At 54.5% G+C, this 18,891-nt stretch overlaps 8 protein-coding genes across 8 annotated transcripts; 5 read left to right on the plus strand and 3 right to left on the minus strand.

Moving 5' to 3' along the window:
• Positions 1-3,683: 3,683 nt before the first annotated feature.
• CCMA1212_008882 (uncharacterized protein) lies at positions 3,684-4,861 on the plus strand (the record flags this gene model as incomplete). Its single annotated transcript, XM_073705989.1, has 2 exons — positions 3,684-3,756; positions 3,864-4,861. 2 exons carry the CDS (start codon positions 3,684-3,686, stop codon positions 4,859-4,861), a joined length of 1,071 nt encoding a protein of 356 aa, XP_073555342.1.
• A 165-nt stretch (positions 4,862-5,026) lies between these two features.
• CCMA1212_008883 (uncharacterized protein) lies at positions 5,027-5,323 on the plus strand (the record flags this gene model as incomplete). The annotated part of the gene is made up of 1 exon (XM_073705990.1): positions 5,027-5,323. One exon carries the CDS (start codon positions 5,027-5,029, stop codon positions 5,321-5,323), a length of 297 nt encoding a protein of 98 aa, XP_073555343.1.
• Positions 5,324-5,646: 323 nt separating this feature from the next.
• CCMA1212_008884 (uncharacterized protein) lies at positions 5,647-6,492 on the plus strand (the record flags this gene model as incomplete). Its single annotated transcript, XM_073705991.1, has 1 exon — positions 5,647-6,492. The coding sequence occupies one exon, from the start codon at positions 5,647-5,649 to the stop codon at positions 6,490-6,492; it is 846 nt and encodes a 281-aa protein (XP_073555338.1).
• A 1,135-nt stretch (positions 6,493-7,627) lies between these two features.
• On the minus strand, positions 7,628-9,706 carry CCMA1212_008885 (Regulator of nonsense transcripts UPF3; the record flags this gene model as incomplete). The annotated part of the gene is made up of 3 exons (XM_073705992.1): positions 7,628-9,236; positions 9,323-9,582; positions 9,641-9,706. 3 exons carry the CDS (start codon positions 9,704-9,706, stop codon positions 7,628-7,630), a joined length of 1,935 nt encoding a protein of 644 aa, XP_073555339.1.
• A 952-nt stretch (positions 9,707-10,658) lies between these two features.
• On the plus strand, positions 10,659-13,892 carry CCMA1212_008886 (Serine/threonine-protein phosphatase SIT4; the record flags this gene model as incomplete). The annotated part of the gene is made up of 5 exons (XM_073705993.1): positions 10,659-10,809; positions 10,878-11,301; positions 11,442-11,871; positions 11,948-12,076; positions 12,786-13,892. The coding sequence occupies 5 exons, from the start codon at positions 10,659-10,661 to the stop codon at positions 13,890-13,892; spliced, it is 2,241 nt and encodes a 746-aa protein (XP_073555340.1).
• A 163-nt stretch (positions 13,893-14,055) lies between these two features.
• On the minus strand, positions 14,056-14,829 carry CCMA1212_008887 (uncharacterized protein; the record flags this gene model as incomplete). Its single annotated transcript, XM_073705994.1, has 2 exons — positions 14,615-14,829; positions 14,056-14,540 (listed from the first exon to the last, which is right to left on the minus strand). The coding sequence occupies exons 1-2, from the start codon at positions 14,727-14,729 to the stop codon at positions 14,056-14,058; spliced, it is 600 nt and encodes a 199-aa protein (XP_073555341.1). The 5' UTR covers positions 14,730-14,829.
• A 534-nt stretch (positions 14,830-15,363) lies between these two features.
• On the plus strand, positions 15,364-16,560 carry CCMA1212_008888 (uncharacterized protein; the record flags this gene model as incomplete). Its single annotated transcript, XM_073705995.1, has 2 exons — positions 15,364-15,545; positions 15,609-16,560. The coding sequence occupies 2 exons, from the start codon at positions 15,364-15,366 to the stop codon at positions 16,558-16,560; spliced, it is 1,134 nt and encodes a 377-aa protein (XP_073555344.1).
• A 111-nt stretch (positions 16,561-16,671) lies between these two features.
• On the minus strand, positions 16,672-17,763 carry CCMA1212_008889 (3-oxoacyl reductase; the record flags this gene model as incomplete). Its single annotated transcript, XM_073705996.1, has 3 exons — positions 16,672-17,137; positions 17,205-17,535; positions 17,643-17,763. 3 exons carry the CDS (start codon positions 17,761-17,763, stop codon positions 16,672-16,674), a joined length of 918 nt encoding a protein of 305 aa, XP_073555345.1.
• Between the last annotated feature and the right edge of the window lie 1,128 nt (positions 17,764-18,891).

The following is an 18,891-nucleotide window of genomic DNA, read 5'->3' on the forward strand; positions in this document are numbered from 1 at the left end:
TTTTTTTTTTTTTTTTTTTTTTTTTTTTTTTTTTCTTTTGTATCGGGATTTATTTGGTTGGATTGGGCGTGGGATTAGGATATGATATCACGTCTCATATGTCTCCTGGAATTGATGAAGGATTCACGGTATTTTGTTTCTATATTACGGGTTTTGTGTACGAACTTCCTATAACTTGTTTTTACGACTTGAAGCGCCGGGTTTCTACATGATACCTGAAATATATACATCACTCTTTTTCTTTCTTTTGTAGAATGAGAGCTAAATGCGACCAATCAATCTCGTTTGACTCGTGATGTAGTCGAATGGCATCGAGTCTCAGAACAGTCTTCTGAAGCGTCGTCATGTGAACTATATGTATATACCTAACCTGAACACTATTCTCGGGTATGCCGTCCGGTCGGTATGGCATCACGCGATGCTATTAAGGTTCATACAAGCACAGAATATGACAAGCATAATAAACCCTTGTATAAGAAGAAAAAAGAAAAATTCTTAGGCACTAATTGTAGGAAAGAGAATGAGTATGTGGACAAGTTCCTTTGTGTTCGGTGCTATATTCAGACATTTGCGTTTCACGTCTGATCGTAATATCCGTACTCGCACGAGAAATAGGGCTGTTGGTACACAAAGGGACGCGCGTCGATTACCTACTTCATTGTCATAGCTGCGGTGCGAGTATGTGCATGAGTGCCTTATCAAAGCCTGGTTTTGTCTTCCCCTTTTCTGATTTTCCGTGTTCGTTTGCTTCTGAGTTGATGTACAGATTACGGTGTTGGAATGAGGAGCGTCTTAGCCTGTTAATGGTGCACCAGATGGAGTTGTTGGGTGCTGTGCGATTGAACCACCATAACCGAAAGACGACGGAATTTTCTTCTCGGTGTGTTCAGGGGCTCAAAGGACAACGCAGAGTGTTACACTATTTTCAACTTTGAAATGACGTGAAACGTTTGAAGAAGAAGAAAAAAAAAAGGTGACGAAATGGGTTTGTTTGCTTGAAGCGATGACGAAGATGTCCGCTTTTGGGCTGGGGGGATGGGGTTGGTTTAGGCGTTCATTTAAGGCGTTTTTGGTCCCAAAGCCACGGTGATGAGGTGGCTGGTTGTACGAAGAAATTTGAAGGAGTGGACGTGGTTTTACGGAGGGTTGAGTTGCTTGGGCAGCTTTTTTGCCACTTGTATGCGTTTTGAGCGAGGATTTAGATCCTGGATTGGGAACAGGAGTATTGCATGGACAATGAAGTGGTCAACCAAGGTGCAACGACAAGACAAAGGCATCTCTGGTAGTCTCTTGGTTACCATCACTTGTCGCTGCGACACTGCCACAGACTGGGCCCAAGCCACGGCGTCCAAGTCAGCGCTGGTGTTTGGTGAGAGCGGCCCGATCCGCCGAGTTGTTGCCTAGACGCTGTTAGTGGGAGTTTGGCGTAGAAAGGCGGTCTCCATGAGATTCTCCTGGTTGTCGGTGTAGAGATTCACAATGGAAAAAAAGGATAGATGATGATGATCAAATCTGAACGTGTCTCAGAGGTATGTATGTATGTATGTATGTATGTATGTATGTATGTATATGCACCTCTGCGGCTGTGACACTCCGATTTCTGCAGCTTCCCGTGCGTCTATCGGATCGATAGGATGCGACATGCGCTGTCAAGTTTGAGCCCTACATGCATTGACCTCTTGAGCCGTGACGGCGCTGCGGTGCGTGCGAGGAAGCAGGAACACCACCATTGAATTGCAAGACCGGTGAAGAGGCAGCCACTACGATGCGGGAATGGAATGGAACCGACGGGAGGCTGCCTTGAGAGCGGTCGCGCGTGGTGATTTGAAGGCGGTGACGTTCGGGTCGCAGCAGCAGCATCGTCACCGGCATCAAGGACGAGTTGAACTGAATGAGGTGGCTGGACCGGGGCTCACACGCGACAACAGAATAGAAAAATGTTGAGCAACTGTTGATGTACCGGAGATGTCGTTCTCGAGTATCAACTGCAGTATTCGTATCGCAGAGATACCTTCAAAGCTCAGCTCAAGACAGCATCAAGACATTCAACACCATCTCGTGATATCCAGCCAGCTTACCTCATTTGCAAAGTCCTGGGTGACTCACCGTCTTCCATCCGCTTCTCTCATGCCAGCTCACCTGGTCCGCGGCAGGCTGCAGCGAGTCCGAGGAAGAAGGAAATGACCAGCTCACCAGTCCAATCGCATCTTTGGCTCGCCTTCATTTCAAATTTAGCGGCAGCACCATTCATTGTTGGGGGCTGTAAAAAAAAAAAAACCTTCTGGACGAAGGCAGCCGTCGATGCCTCGACAAACAAAGCGACACAGCCCGCGGCGTGGCCAATCGTAGGACAGAAGACGGCCGTGACAGGGACTCGGGGGGGGTTTTGGGAGACGCTGGAGGTGTCAGTCCGTAGGATGCTTGGCGTTGTAGCAGATACACGACGGGCGTGTGAGAGGGAGCCGTGAGGGATTGCCGTGGGCTGGAGGTGAAGCCGTGTATGCACGCGTGTATTCTCGCGGGATTTGCTGAGCTGGAGGCGTGCCTTTGCCGGGGCGGCTTACACGGAGTGATACCGCAGGTCCATGTACTCGATACTCGATGCTCCTTTTTGTTCCTCGTCCTTGTTGCAGTGTCTAGGTAAACGCCTTTGTCTGTTGATGGATTATCCATTTTCTTTCTCTCTGCTGACACCTCTCATTATCGGCATTAGCACCTGTATGGCGCCACACCCTCCCTCCCGTCCGGCCACTTTGTGGTGATTTCCTCAGCCCCTGGTCCTGTCCTGTCCTGCCCTGAAATCCTCCCAGGCGTTATCCAGAGTCTCTCCCAAGGCAGGAAACCGTCACCGATCAGGTCCTCTCGTCTCGGCCGTTTCCTCCCTCTCTTCTCTCTTTTTATTCCGTCTTCTTTCAATATCTACTCCTGATCCTCCTCCCACTTTTTTTTTCTTTCTCCTCTTACCATCTTACCTTACCTCACACGCAATATTACTTACATACATCCTGCGTACGTGCGTGCGTGAGTGTGTGTGAACGGGCCTTTTTGCTGTCTGACAGGCCAGGCGCAACCGGGCTGAGGACCGTACCTTCCACCTACCACCTGTTTTATTCCGCATTCTGCCGGGTGCTGCAAAGGAAAGAGCAGACAGAGAGAGAAAATTCTTTCCTTCCTCTCTCTCCCTATCTTCTCCTTTTCAACCCTTTCATCTTCTCATCTCTTTCTCCTCTTCTACCTCATCTTCTCATCTTCTCTTCCTTCATACATCTCGCGCGACATCGCCTTTCGACATATCAAGACAAGCAACTTACACGCATCAAATCCTGTCCCTTGCACCTCCGACACGCGACCCCATCTGAAAACGTGCGGATCTTGCAGACGCACATGAGCATTTTTGCATTTGGAGACACATCTCTGCCCTCGACCTGCATATCCCACAGCGCCCGGTGCATAGCGCGCTTGGGTTGACGAATGATCCTTGGGTGAAAAAAAAGGGCTTTTGGTGCCTCGGCTGCTTGTCGCCTGCGTCTTTTCCCACCCCTGCCGCACAAGCGTTGGGCAGCGTCGCATCCCACCTGCGATTGGGAAAAAAAAAAAAGGATAAAAAGAAACAGAGGGAAAAAAAAGTTACTCGATAAGAGTCATCTTGCGTCTGTCTATCGGTCGCAATCATATCGCCAGCCATGTCTCTGCATCAGCGAGTCTCCGCCAATTCGGCGCGCAGGGCCTCGGTGTCGCAGGCGCAATCGCCTTACGGTTCGTCTACCTCATCTTCCCTTTTCTGCCTCATCAAACATCCTCTCCCTCCTCTACGAGTCGGAGTCTACCGATCTTGTCGCTTACCTGTACTTACTCTCTTGCAGTATCACCCGACTTTGACCGTCACCTGCTCGACTCCCTCAACAATGCTCACACCGAGCTGAACAAGACTAACTCAGAAAGGGACCGCTACCTCAGCTTGTACAACCAGGCCGACAAGAAGCTTGCTGAGGCGACGGCCACCATCACCGACCTCAAGGCCCAGAACCAGACTTTGAAGGACAGCGCCATCTCTTTCCAGGAAAGGTATGAGCTCCTCATGAAGGAAAATGATCGGCTCCGCCAGGAGAACGGCGAGCTGGCCCGGGGCTTTGACGATCTCAAGGCCAAGTACAGCGACCTCTCCCACCGGTACAACACGCTGAACAGCGCTTCTCCCGCCCATTCTTCCAACGCCGGCAGCGGTCTGTCCGGCTCGGTGCCGGAGCGTCCCAAGGTCTCCCGCTCCTCTAGTAAGAAGGAGCGCAAGGAGGACCGCGAGGAACGTAGCCGTGTCCGAGACAGGGAGAAGTCGCGCGACCGTACCAGGGACGAGAAGCGCGAGCGGGAGAAGGAAAAGGAAAAGGACAGAGAAAGGGAGAAGGAGAAGAAGGAGCACAAGGCGGAAAAGGAGCGCCTCTCCCGCCGCTTCGAAGAGAGGCGTCCGGCCCCGCCTGCTCCGGCGCCTCCGCCTCCCCCGATGGCCAACCGGCGCAACAGCTTCATCGAGGGCTGGGGCCCCGGCGGCCGGTCGTCGTCGGCCTCGGGATCCTCCACTCGCAGTTACACCAATGGGCCCAACGGAATCACTGGACCCAATGGACTCCACGGCCCCCATGGCGGGCCTCTTGGCCACAACGGACACAGGGGACACGTGCAAGTGCCCGCTGTCACACCAAACGGCAAGCCAGTCTATGCCAGTATTCCCCGGACGGCAACAGATCCAATGACTCCTCGGATCTTCAGCGTTGCTGGAAGCACAGCCGCCGTGTTCGACGACGACGGGAGCTACGAGGACGGCAACTACCATCCCTACCCCATCCCTCAGCCCAGGGCTGAGTAGGTCTGGGTCTGCCTGGGTGTCACTCAGCGGCAACTCGAAAAGGAAAGAAAAAACTATTGGTTGCCTAGACAGCCACATGCATGCCTGCAGGCTGCATCGTGGCCCTCGCTATGGAGCCAGTTGCTCTTTGGCGAGTTCGTTTCGATTTGCGTCCTCCTTCACCTCATGATGCCCACTTGGGCTGCCTTTTCTATTCCAACACTTCTTTGTCTTACTCTTCTGCACCCGTCGGTCTCGGACATCGGCTTCGGGCATTTCAACAATCCGGATATACTTTTCTTACGGCCCTGGTTCCACTTATCCGATCTCGCCCCGGGGTTTTCTGCGGGTACTGTATCAGGCCCTCTGCCGCTCTCGGCCCTGGATCGTGCATCGTGGACCAATGCCTTTCTCCGCTTTGTCTTTTACCCCCCCGGCTATTCTGGGGCACTATGCTGCTTGGATGTTAGCATCAAATCCTGATGACTGCGACCCTTTGGATTGACGCATTGCGACCCGCTCGGGATGCCGTCGACTCTAAAGAGAAATGTCCGACTGCAAGACGGCTCGGCTAGGTCGTCGATGTCGGTCTCTTCCTGGTTTTCTTCTTCTCACTCTTCTTTTCTTCCCTGGTCGCCATTTTTTATTCTTCACATTGTTTCGCGACAATTAGCTCTATATTTGGCCAGCGCGCCCTCTCCTGCCGCCTATTCACCCCCCTTGGTTGTTCTGCCTACGGGTTCACTTGTAAGTGGTGTCGATTTCTAGTATACCTTGCTGAAACCACACCATCGCTCCCTGGCATCATGAAGCTTTCTCCTTCACTCTCCGATGAGCATGCTCGTTGGGCAGAGCAGCAGCCCGTCTTCTTCACTGGATCGGCTTCTACTCATGGCCGTCACGTCAACGTCTCACCCAAAGGACTTGATGCGCACTTTGCCGTCTTCGGCCCCAACCAATGCGCCTACATTGACCGCACTGGGTCGGGCTGCGAGACGATTTCTCATGCGTATGAAAACGGCCGCCTCTGTCTCATGTTTATGAGCTTTGGGCCTTCACCGGGCATCCTAAGACTTTTCTGTCGTGCTACGGTTGTTGAGTGGGATCAGCCTGCTTTCCCTGACCTGGTGCGCAGGATTGCCAAGGGCAAGCGAGAGGTGTTCGATGGTGCTCGCGCCGTCATTCTTTGCGATATTTGGCAGACCCAAACCAGTTGTGGCTTTGGTGTCCCACGCGTTAAGAAGGAACTCTACACTTCTGAGGGTGACGGGGACGACTCGAGCAATGCTGGTGTCTCTGGTAATGTCGAAGACATCCTCCGTCGAGGGCTTCAGGATGGCGAAAAGCTCACCGAGCTTTCCGTGTTTGAACAACGCCCCAACCTGGACAGCTATTCTGCGAAACAGTTCCAGAACAACAAGACGCTGAGCTATCAAGCCACCAACAATTGCAGCAGCCTTGATGGCCTTCCTGGGCTAAGAGCGGCACGGCGCGAAGCCGGACAAAGGCTTTGGGTGGGCGACCTGGAGGCTCGGGTACGAAGAATAGCCTCCGAAGGGGAAGCCGTTGCGGTGGGTTTTCTGTTGGCGGTTGTCATGTATGTTGTTTTGTCCTGGATAGGTGTACGCTGGGTTTCTACGATTACGATGTAACGGTATTTGTTCACTACTAGGTATGAGATAGACGGAGGATGAGAGGGCTTTATCATGTTTTCCTTTTATTACCCCTGTTTCATTTTCCTTTCGTCATTTTCTGTTATTCCCCCTTTCTTCTTGGACTTTTCACTCTTCTCGTCTTCTATCTTGTTTCATCTTCTTCATTTCGCCTTCAACCTCCTACGACTATGTTTGCGCGTCTTCATGTTTCGATTTCCTTTCTGCCTCAACGCCTTTTTGGTTTTTGATATTAGATGTATGTGGATGATCCCTTGCGGGTGAAAGATGGTTATCTAGGTTTATAAAATGTCGCTTGTACTTGGATTCGAAAACTTTCATCTAAACGAGCGTGGTGTAGTTTGTCGTAAAGCGCGATGCCCATTGCCTACATCTTAGGTAGACTGAAGGATTCGTTGATAATACTCAACGCAAGGCGAAGTGTAACTAGGCAAATCCAACCATTCACCGGAAAAGACTACACGAGTTCGGAAAAATGTTTTGTTTCGCTGCAACGCTGGTATTCGGCTACGGGGCTCAATGGCCTGGGAAGCCTGCTATCAGGTCCGAAATTCGCACATTAGAGAATGGCTCTCCGCGATCACTCGCGATTCGATAATTATACTCAGTGATTGCACGGATAAGGCCATTCCTCCCCCATCAGCATGTTTTCCTTGTCCCCATTCCTCCGCGTTTCTCCCGCTCTTCCCATTGCAGATACATGCATGCTGATTAGATACATCTCGCTAGGGCCTGAAAACCACTTCACCTCGTGAAAGGACGGGTACCGTGTACCATCGGACCAGCAGCGGAATGGCAGATGACCGTGCCTTTCCTTCTGCCCAGTTTCCGGGCCACAGAAAATCCTTACAGCAGGGCTGTCTCGAACGATGGGAAGCTCGACTCTCAAGATGGACACAGATTCTCCAGATTCGTCAGCGTCAGGCGTGAGAAGAGAGTCTCTTCACCTTTGTATCCCGCTTAAAGAGTCGGTAGCCGTTCTTCCCTTTCCTAAGGGGGGGAAAACATCCGTGATATGGAGGCATACCCAAGTCAGACCGGATCCGCTAAGACGAATGGCTAGATCAGAATGATATGAAAGGCGTCGAAGGGTTGAACAGATTCGTGGAATCGCTCAGCCGCCGCTCGTCGCAGCAACAGCAGTTCCATTAGTAGAAGCTGCTGCTCCCTTACCGCCTCTTCCACGCCTGCCACGTCCGGAATTCGGATTCGAGCTCTTCTCGGGAGCAGCGGCATCCTTGGCTGAGTTCGACGAAGACGTTGTGGCAGCAGCGTTGCCACTGCCAGATGAAGGGGCAGCGGCAGGCTTCTTGTCCTTGCGCTCCAAGACCTGGACCGTCCCTTGCGCGACGGAAATGGGACTGGCTGAGATGGCCTTGGCAAGACCAGAGTGGTCTGCAAAGTCGACATAAGCAAAGCCCTTGCGCTTGTCCACCTCGATGAACGTGACGGTGCCAAACGCCTCGAGGGCCTGCTTCAACACGGGCTCCGTGATGCCCTGGGAAGAGTTGGCGTGCTTGACAAAGCCGCGAGTGGCGCTGGCGGATGAAGAGGCTGCGCCAGATTTCTTCTGAGAACCCGAAGACTTGGCGGAAGCACCTTTGGGGCCGTTTGCCGCACCGGTGGCCGACTTGGAGCTGTTGTTTGCCTGTGTGGCGGGGGCCGTCTCAGCAGTAGACTTTGCAGCCTCTGCATCGGCGCCGGCGCCACCCTTCTTTTTGAGAATGACGGGCGTGGTCGTGCTGGGCGATTCCGAGGCCTTGGCCTTGTCGGCACTTTTACCTCCACGGGTCTTGCGCGCTGACTGCTGGCCCTTGGGGACGTTGTCTTTGGCAGGTGCCTGAGCGCTTGTCGGTTCAGCCGAAGCCGGCGCGGGGGCCGCCGTGCTTTCATTTGCTGCGCTGGGCTGCTCTTTGCTGTCCTTGCCGGCTGCCGCGGGTTTGGAGCCGGCCTCGGCCTTTGCAGCGTCTTGTCGGGCTCGTCGATAGGCGCTGCCAGGGCTGAGACCAAGGTCTCGCTGCAATATGCGGGCGGCAATCGAGACGCCAGCACGGCGACTTTTAGAAGTTGCTGCTTCTGCAGTGCCGGCAGCAGTACCACCCGTGCCCGCGTTGCTGGCCTGGTTTGCGGCCGGTTTGGAGGTTTCAGCAGACTGCTCAGCGGCAGCGGCCTTCTTAGTGAGGATCTTGACGGGCTCTTTGGGGGCAGGCTTTTCCGATTTGGGGTTCTTTGCCTCCTTGCCCTTCTTCTTGGAGCCCTCGTCCTCCTTTGACGTGGATTTGCCCTTTGACGCCGAGGCCTCTTGCTGCCTCGCGTGCTTTGCGCTCTTGGCAGCAGCAGCTTCCTTGGCCTTGTTTGCCTTCTTTTCCTTCAGATACTCAATCAAGGGCGTGGTGGTGACCTTGCTTTCGGCTGGTTCCTCGGCGTCCTCATTCTCGGCGTTTTCCCTGGGCGGAGCCGGGTTGGCGAGGTCTTCGAGAAATGCCATGAATTCCGGATCTTGGTCAATAGTCCCCTGACGAGCGTCTACCCGCTTCTTATTGCCTGGCACCTTCTTGTAGATGGCAATCTCTAGCACAGGGGGCCCAATGAGAGAAGGGCTGGTGAAGGTGGATTTTGCGTCCTCCCAGGTGGCGTTTCGAACAACATCGCTAAGCGGCATAATGTACTCCTTGCGCATCAGGTGAATGTATGCTCTAGCGGGTCGCGATGGCTTTGAAAGCCTTTTGACGTCGCCAATGTTAGTGCGTCCAAGCCTCAAGACAACGGAGGAGAGAAGGGGTTCGCATCTGGTGGCTCGGAGACGTACTCGTTAGAAACCTTGCCGGCGGCATAGGAAAACCAGTCGACTTTTCCATTACCCACCGCCCACTCAGACCCCAAGATAGAGAGACATTCAGCCTCGGTCAGGCCTGGAGGCAGGCGGCGGATGATGACCTTTTCGCCTTCCTGCGGAGCCCTGGTCTTGGTCGCCTTTGGCGTGTCCGCGTCATGGGCGGTGCTTCGAGAATCGCCGTGCTTCTCAGTCGATCCCTTGGCCTTACCCGGACGGTCGGCAGTAGCTTTACCCTGAGCAGGGGGGGATCAGTTCAGCGGTTCCCCGACAGGGCGCCGGGCATCATCTCACCTTGGTAGACTCGGCTGCCGAGGCGTTTGTCCTGCGAGACAGGACCTGCGGTGCTTGAGACGACATTGCGCATGTCGCAGAGATTGGGGAGACGTCACGTCAGGAGTCTGAAGCAGCAGGTGCGAGCATCAAAGGAGCTTGGTCAGCCAATTTGGTGGCCGTCAATGAGCGAGGCTGAGGTTCGGGATGGCGAGGGTCAGATTGGCGAAGATGAACAATTATCAGGGACCAAATCGCAGCCGTCCGTCATTTGAGAGAACGCGGGCCCGCTAATCACAGGGTAAGGAGCAACGATTGGCGTGTGTCAGAATTAAAGCAGGGCGGCGGCTGTTGCGGTTGCTGGTGGGACGGCAATGCTCTCAAGTGAGGTTCGGAACCGTGAGTTAATCGAGCCTCGTTTTTCTTGCATCGTCGTTGAGCAGCGGCTTGCGTTTAGGTCGATGGAGCGGTCACGTGCCGTGGCGGAAGGGGATGAGATGAGGTTTGCTGGAATGCAGATGTTGACTGATGACAAAAAGAGGGTGCAGTCTGAAGAATTGCATATCTCACCAGATGACCAAGTCAGAAAAAAGGGCGATACAGCCTTTCATGAATCAAGCGAAACAGAGAGGCGTGTATCCGGTGAGGCGGTATCATCACATCATCATCACCTCGCAAGAGGTGAGTGAGCAACATCACAATCAATCACCCACTGACAGGCATGAACCAGCAGCTCCCGTTAGCGCAGCACGTCACTGTCCAGCAAGCGCACAGGCCCCTCCGAGGAAGATCCGGCGCCCTCGTCCCACTGAAGCGCAGCCCCTGGCGCCCTGAAACCGCCCTGCCAAACACCGCCGCAGCCAAATCCCCCCCCACCACAGAAACTCGATGGCCATCCATCTTGGGCCGCTGATGAAAGCATAGAATCTCTAATCACAGCCCTCATCCATCCACCTCCCCAAACCACCCGCATATCGGCAATCCTGTCGGGCTGTATTCAACCCAGCAGCTTGCGCCGTCGCCTTTTCCAGTCGCCACGATGACGGCAAACGTTCCTCGACCAGGGCCTGCCAACCTGAGCCCCAATGCCGGGCTGGACGAGTGGCTGGAGGAGGCCAAGCAGTGCCACTACCTGCCCGAGAGGGCCATGAAGGAACTGTGCGAAAAGGTCAAGGAGATATTGATGGAGGGTATGGAGCGAACAAGGCGAGCAGTAAGGGTACAAACGCAGTCGCTAACGCCACGAGTGCTGTCGCAGAGTCCAACATCCAGCCCGTCTGCACGCCCGTCACCGTCTGCGGCGACATCCACGGCCAGTTCTACGACCTGCTCGAGCTCTTCCGCGTCGCCGGCGGCATGCCGGGCGAGACAAACGTCCAGGCGCCCAAGTCGGCGACCACCGTCATCACCTCCGAGGACATCGAGCCGCCCACCGAGATCACAAACCCGAAGCTACGCAAGAAGCTAAAGTCGCCCGGGGGCGGCGCCGATAGCGCGGGAGACGCGGACGGCGACGACGGCGAGGAAGAGCAGCAGCAGCAGGCAGTCAGCGATGTGCCCGCGACGAGCACGGTGACGTCGTCGCAGAGCGCGGCGACTCGCTTTGTCTTTCTTGGAGACTACGTCGATAGAGGATACTTTAGCTTGGAGGCGTTTACATTGCTCATGTGCTTGAAGGCAAAGTATGTTTGTTGCCGGTGGTTCTTTGGAATGCTCCCTTGCCTCAACACTGCATGGGAGGGGATGCCGCGTCTTGAGAAAACCCCTCTTCTCGTCCTATCTGTTCTTCTTTGTTCCTCCAAAGCATACTGACGCCATATAGATACCCAGATCGCATTGTTCTTGTCAGAGGGAACCACGAATCCCGCCAGATCACACAAGTGTACGGCTTCTATGAAGAATGTCAGCAGAAATACGGCAACGCATCCGTATGGAAGGCATGCTGCCACGTCTTCGATTTCCTTGTTCTCGCCGCCATCGTCGACGGCGAGCTTCTCTGCGTCCACGGCGGCTTGAGTCCCGAGATCCGGACTATCGATCAGATCCGTGTCGTTGCCCGCGCGCAGGAGATTCCTCACGAAGGAGCATTTTGCGATCTGGTATGGTCAGATCCTGATGACATAGACACGTGGGCCGTGAGCCCGAGAGGAGCAGGGTGGCTGTTTGGCGACAAGGTGGCCACCGAGTTCAACCACGTCAACGGCCTAAAGCTGATTGCGCGAGCGCATCAGCTTGTGAATGAGGGATATAAAGTGAGTTGGCCCCCTCGTCTGTCGTGGATTTGAGAAGCCTCGCCATTTGCGCCGACGTTGCTAACCCCGTTCCCAGTATCATTTTGACGAAAATTCAGTCGTGACGGTCTGGTCGGCTCCAAACTACTGCTACCGATGCGGCAACGTCGCGTCAATAATGACGGTCGACAACGACCTGGCTCCCAAGTTTAGCATATTCTCCGCGGTTCCAGATGACATGAGGCATGTGCCCGCAAGTCGTAGATCACCGGGCGACTACTTCCTGTGATGAGGCCGTGGCGAGTGGCGAAGGAGAGAGGGGGGAGTAAAGGGGCAGAAGACAAATATGAGTTAGATTGGGACGAGTTGGGTTGGGATTTTGCATGTAAACTACTAGCATACGGGTTGAGATATCCATGACTTTGAAGAATCGACAACGCATTAGGATTATGGGTAGGATGGACGGGGATCTGGCTAGCGGACACGAATAGCGGTGATTATTATCATTAGACGGGTATTTGATACGCGTTGTCTTGCTTTCATCTTCTTCTTCATTGGTGATGCAGATGGAGGTTGTTTGAGGTGGTGGTGCTGATAGTAAGGCTTGACGCCATTGATAGAGGTAGGTAACATCAAGTGGGCTAGATAAAACTCAACCTCACATTCGCATCGAATCATCCCCTTCACCACGAGCACAACGACCAGCATTTACATGCTAGAGAATTGAACTGCACATACCCTACGCCTGAGTTCCATGCTAATCTCATCTTCAATCTGAACCACTCAACGGCGTCAGCTCAATGAGGCCTCAGCAATCAGGCGACGAAAGTTGCCGCAGAAAACCCAAGCCCCGTCAAGTCAATCCCATCACAGCCGCAGCCTCAAGCTGGATTGCAACAACACTCGCCTCTACAAAACCTGACAATCAAGAACAGGACTCACAGACCGAAAGGCTGTTGAGCCCGGCGCCGAAGCGCTTCACCATCTATGAGCCCCTCGCCTTACTCCCGACGGGAAGCTTTGCCAGCGAACCGTGGGCCTCTGTTCTCAACACCTGCTCCGAGGAAGCCCGCAATTCATTATGGACGTCAATCTTGGAGCAGATATCCAAAGCCGGACAGGGCAAAGTCACGCATCTTGCTGTGAACGAGGGCATCCCGCTGCACAAGGACGGAGAAGAAGAAGTCGAGAACGTGCGCAGGAGTCCAAGCGGACTGAAGATGCTCTTTGGAGACTTCGGGCCCGCGGGAGTCGGCGAGGAGCCTACGGAGAGGGACTTTGACAGGGCGTTTTGGATTGGGACGAAGCAGAATGGGATTGTGCAGACGTGGGCGCCCAGATGGACCATGTTTTCGCGGGGAAACGTCAAGGAGAAGGCCCGCGTCTTGGGGTTCAAACGGCCTTGTTCTGGGAGACGAGGTGGAGGAGAGGAGGAGAGATGGGCTGTGGATCTGTATGCCGGGATTGGATACTTTGTGTTTTCCTATGCGAAGTTGGGGATGAGGGTCCTGTGCTGGGAGATTAATCCGTGGAGTGTGGAGGGACTTCGACGGGGTGCGCTGGCGAACAAGTGGACTGTCAAAGTCGTTCAGGGAGACGATCTGAAGTCGTCGATGGAGACGCTGTTGGCTGGGAGGGAGCAGATTGTTGTCTTTCTGGAGAGCAATGAGAGGGCTGGGGGACGCATACAGGAGGCGCAGGAGAAAGCGCTTGTTCGCGATATCGAGCATGTCAATTGCGGGTTTCTGCCTACGAGCGAGCCAGTGTGGAAGAGTGCGTGGGAGATGACGGGGTCGACGGATGAGGCTTGGTTGCATCTGCATGAGAATGTTGGGGTGGAGGATATCGAGTCTCGGAGGGCATCCATTCAGGGCATGTTTGAGGCGTGGGCTGCCGAGGATGACTCTTCAGGGGTGAAGACGAGGGTGCCGAGGGTTGAGCATGTTGAGCAGGTCAAGACGTTTGCGCCGGGGGTCTGGCATTGCGTCTTTGATGTGTGTATTACAGGTAGTAAAAGCAGTAGTAGTAATAATTGTACATGAAGGATGTATATAGGCAGCACATCAAAAACATACAACATAGAAACATCATGGCATATTTCATCATGCCCATATCGGCTCCCCCCTTTGCGCCATCGCTTTCCCAACAGTTCTCTCACAAACAGGCTTCCCACACATACCTACCCTCCGAAAAGAAAAACCTCTTTTAGCTAGCCCTGAAGAACTTCTTGGGGATATTCTCCTCTATGATGGCCATCTGGTCCATCTTCTCCAGCCTCTCCTGCTCCTCCTCCATCTCCTCATGCTTCTTGAAATGCTCAATATCCTCGGGATGTGTCAAGTCCTCCAGTTTGGAGTTCTCGTCATGGTACTTTTCCCAATGGTGAATCTCATACTCGTACTCGTCGTCGCCGTGGTGGCCCGGCCCCGTGTTCATGTCGGGCAGCGTCTTGCCCTGGGCCGTGAAGGCGGTCCACTCGTCGCGGCTGACGACGCCGTCGCGGTTGAGGTCGAGCAGGTCGAGCAGGCCGCGCAGGATCTCGTCGCGGCGCTCCCAGGAGACGTGCTTGTTGGACTCGTCCATGAGGCCGTAGGTGCGGAGGAGCTCGTCGCCTTTCCAGTAGCCGTCGCTGTCGTAGTCGTGGAGGGTGAAGAAGGAGGCGGCGTCCCAGCCGTCGACGTGGTGCTCCTCTGGGAGGCAATGGCAGTTTTAGTAACAAGGATTTATTGTGAAGGACGAGGATATGAGGCTGGGGAACTCTTACCGGCCATGTGTTTTGTCATCCAGTTGGCGTTTGGGTCGACAATGGGCTTCTGGGAGTGCGAGCCGTGGGCGATGGCCAGACCCGCGATGGCGGAGCAGAGGAGCAACGAGCGCATCTTGTCGCGCAGCAGAAGTATCGGCTAGAATGAATGTAGTGACGAGAGAAGGAAAAGACTGGATATAGTGCGACGCGATGCGATGCAATGGGCTGCGACAATTGCAAGTATTACACGATGCTGGGAAGATGCCGAGATGAGAGGTGGCGCTTCGTTGGCTGTGCTTTTGAGCTACGGCGCACATGGCAGAGCGCATGGTGGCACTGGAGGTGACGCCCAGGGGGGCGGGGGGCGCCAAAGCGGCACCAGAACAGCGCTGAAGCTACGGTGACCATCTGGATGTTGGCTCAACTTCAATGCAACGTCTTTATCTTGTGTGGCTTCACATGGACATTGACGCACAGAGCCAGGTCACCTCGACGCTTGTAAGTCTCTACTCATTGTAGGCTGAGAAATGGAATTGGAACATGAGTCAAGTCGCGAGACATCAGGCAGGGTATAGAGTGAGTGTCTTTACCAACTGTAACCATCCGCTGCCCAGCTCTCTATAAGCTGGACCCCGTGATCTCGCGTTTCCCTCTGCCCCGCCTCGCGTCTCCCTTGACGACTCGATTCTTCCAGCCAGCACCAGAACATTCAAGCTGGCTTTCTCATCCATCTGTCTATTTCAACATCATCAGCACAATCTCCCGCAATGAGCAAATCAGTCGAGCTCGCCCTCGTCTCGCTGATGCCGACATACGGCTCCGACCTGCCGCCATCACTCGTCGAATCCGCCAGCTCCCTCCTCGCCCAGTCGCGACATCTCGCCAGCACTCTCAAGGCCGAAGAGGAGATTGCCCGTCTCTATGCTTGTGCGCACATTGCCTGCAACCGGTAGGTGACTTCAACAACTTAGCTTCCAAGAGTTGATTCATTGAACAATTGCAATTCGCGCAGACTCAAGATCCCGCTCGACCTCCCGACGATAGAACCTCGGCCGCCTGTACCTCCAAAGATCTACAAGCGCCTCTACACACATCTTGACAATATCCTGCCCAACACGTCAGCTAGCGGGCGCAGAACACGCAGGCAGCGAGACGTGGGAGACTCACCGGCAGCGCAAACACGCCCAGTCCCTTCACGGCCCGAGCCCACCAAGGAAACCAGCCTTGCGCAGTTCCGGAAACAGGCGGGCTCGAATCCCAATACACCGACCAAGTCGCGCAGGAATGGCCACCTAAGCATCAAAGAGTCGGGCATCTACCCCTGGGTGCAGCCCGTCATACGGCACCTCTGTGCTGGGTCCGGACACAGGAAACTGGCGCCCTCGATGCTGGCGGGCATGGAATCGATTCTGCTGTCTGGGGGACGGAAAGCGAAGGATGCGTGGGCGTGGGAGAACACGACAGCGTTGTGTGCGGCCATCATCTTCTTTGTCGCGATGCGCGTGAGCGATGCGGATCTTGAGCAAGCGGTGCAGCCTCATATCTACGAACCGGCCCGCGCTGAGGTTCTCGGTCAGCTTAGTCGAGCGCGGCAAGAAGTCGAGGTCAAAGGAGTAGAGCCGGATGTCGTCTGGGAAGGCTGGACCGACCTAGAGAATGACGATTTCGATGCCGCGGTGTCAAGGGTTCGCCAAAATGGCTGGTTAGAGGCCGACTGGTACCATGGCATTGTGGATGTCATCGATAGGGACCTGCCGCAGGATGACGATATGGAGCATGGTCACGACGAAGAGGACGCGGCACAGGGTCAGCAACAAAGAGCGGATACCATGTTCCAGGACAAGTACGATTACTTGAGCGAGAGCCGTAGGGCAGAGTACAGGACGTGGAAAGAGGCCACCTTGGCGCGGATTGCGGTGCTGTCTGCGTCTCTGGAGGGCAGGGGAGGCAACGATACCCAATGAGCAGCAAAGCAGAACCGACGGACATTATGAGGGCTATGTACAGGGTTCCCCTTCTCTCATATCGACATAATGTACAATCTCAACGTACGGCAACCGGGCTCAGTACCATTATTAGGCTAGCTTGCCTGGGACAAAGGGATGTCCGGCGCTCAACCCTCCATCCACAGCCCAGGCCTGTCCATTCACATAGCTCGCCTCATCGCTCCCCAAGAACAACACCACACGCGCCACCTCATCCGCGCGTCCACCCCGCTTCATCGGATTCAGCTGCCCAATCTTCTTCTCGCTGCCTCGCGCGCGCGCAGCCTCGTACACGGGGGCGGTCATGCCCGTCTCGATGATGCCGGGGCAGATGGCATTGACGCGGACGCCGGAGCCGGCGAGCTGGAAGGAGATTGTTTGGGCGAGGGAGACGACGCCGGCCTTGGCGGCCGAGTAGGCGGTGCTGCCGGCGTTGGAGCGGAGGCCGGCGACGGAGGCGGTGCCGATGATGCTGCCGCCGGGAGCGGGCTTTTGGGGGGACGTCTTTGCCATGGCTGGGGCGGCGTGTTTGGCGGCGAGGAATACGCTGTTGGCTCTGATTTAGTCATCTTTGCATAGCGTTGGGCAGCTTGTATATGTAAGGGCATGAAAGTGTAACGAACCTAAGGGTGTCGACCTTGTACACGTTCATAAACTCCTCGGCGCTGATGTCGGTGAAGACGCGGTTCGGACCGGTGATGCCCGCGTTTGCGAAGAAGACGTCGAGGCGGCCGTAGCGGTCCATTGCGTCGTCGATGACGGCCTTGACCTTGGCTTCATCCGAGGCGTCGAACTGGCGCGTGTGGACGTCGACGCCGGGGTAGAGCTGTGTGATTTCCTGCTTGTGAGCCTCGAGGTTGGAGGCGTCAAAGTCGCAGAGGTAGATGGCCTTTGCGCCGCTCTCGGCGTACTGGTGGGCGGTTGCTCTGCCTATTCCGAGGGCGGAGTTGGCCCCTTTTTTACAATATGAGATTTGAGTGAGTCGAGTTGAGCATGAGACTGAGAGCTGAGAGATGATGGGGGTGATGGGACGGGATGAGGTGAGAGGCAGAGAGGGTTACCTGTGATGATGACGACTTTGTCTTGGACTCGGGGTTTGCTTGAGCCGGGGGCGACTTTGGCTATGGGGGGGAGGAGGTGGGAGGAGAGTGCTTGGATGCGGGTTTGGGCTTTGTCGGACATGATGGCGAGAGTTTGGAGTTGTGAGTGAGGAGCGTGTAAGGCGATAATGGTATTCTGAGGACGATGGATCCAGGGACCTTTACTGATACAATTTAGTATAGAAGAAGCAGGTTAGAGTGTTCAATGCGATGGCATTTCTAGAAAGGTTGAGATTTTATGAGAAAGATCGAATTGAAGCTGAAATCTACATGGCTGACGATGCTTACTCCAGGATTGCATGGAGTTGTTCCCCAGCATCCAGATCCGGGGCAGTGTGATGCGAAGCTCCGCCAAGGTGCCGAGGCTCAGGCGCGCCGAGGGAGCTAGGCCTGTTTGGGTCTGGGGTGAAGATGGAGAGGGAGAGATGGATTCCCCCGCAAAAGAGCAGGCAAGGCTTCTCCAGGGACGAACATTCCTTGCGTTTGCTTACGAATATGAGAGAAGAATATCATGATGGTTTAGGGTATGAAGGGATGTCGACCATACCTAAATTTGCAAGTTCATAGCATCCAATACAGATTCCATCATCCATCTCAGTGGCATCTGTAAACTCAAATCTTGTTCCATGAAAGACTCATATGAGCAAAGTCGGTGACAAATACCCTTTTGAGACATGCAGGAAATGACAATTGTATTTGATGCAGTGTCATGCCCATTGCATCTCTTGCGTTGCAACCGGCTCAGGATATTGCAGCTAACATGCTTGCACTGTATCTTCGCGCGATAACCACCTCGCCCTGATGGCTTGAGATCAACTGTCTTGGTCTTTGTTCAACTTCTGATTGCTATACAGCCTATTGAAATTTCAATCTAAAGCGGATGCAATGATTGGCATCGTTCCTATCGCGAATCTGTAGTATCACCCTACCCACCTACCTTTGTACTCAGGTACGTGCCTTCCATCGAGGACGACGATAACGAGAGCCCGATAACGGGCAGCAATGGATCCTGCACGACTTCATGTTGCAACTTGCCCTCAACACCATCATTGGCTCTCCCTCACCTTTGTACGCCAATGCGTACAGCTCGCCAATTAATTTGCATTCATGCACCATTCCTGCGGTTCAGCTGACCACACCGACCTGAGATGCGAAAGAATGCCAACATACGAGTCGCCCAAATTTCGCAGTTCTGCGTCTGAGCTAACGT

This window comes from Trichoderma ghanense (genome assembly GCF_004382785.1).
Source record: "Trichoderma ghanense strain CCMA-1212 chromosome Unknown scaffold_14, whole genome shotgun sequence".
Taxonomy (NCBI): Eukaryota; Fungi; Ascomycota; class Sordariomycetes; order Hypocreales; family Hypocreaceae; genus Trichoderma; species Trichoderma ghanense.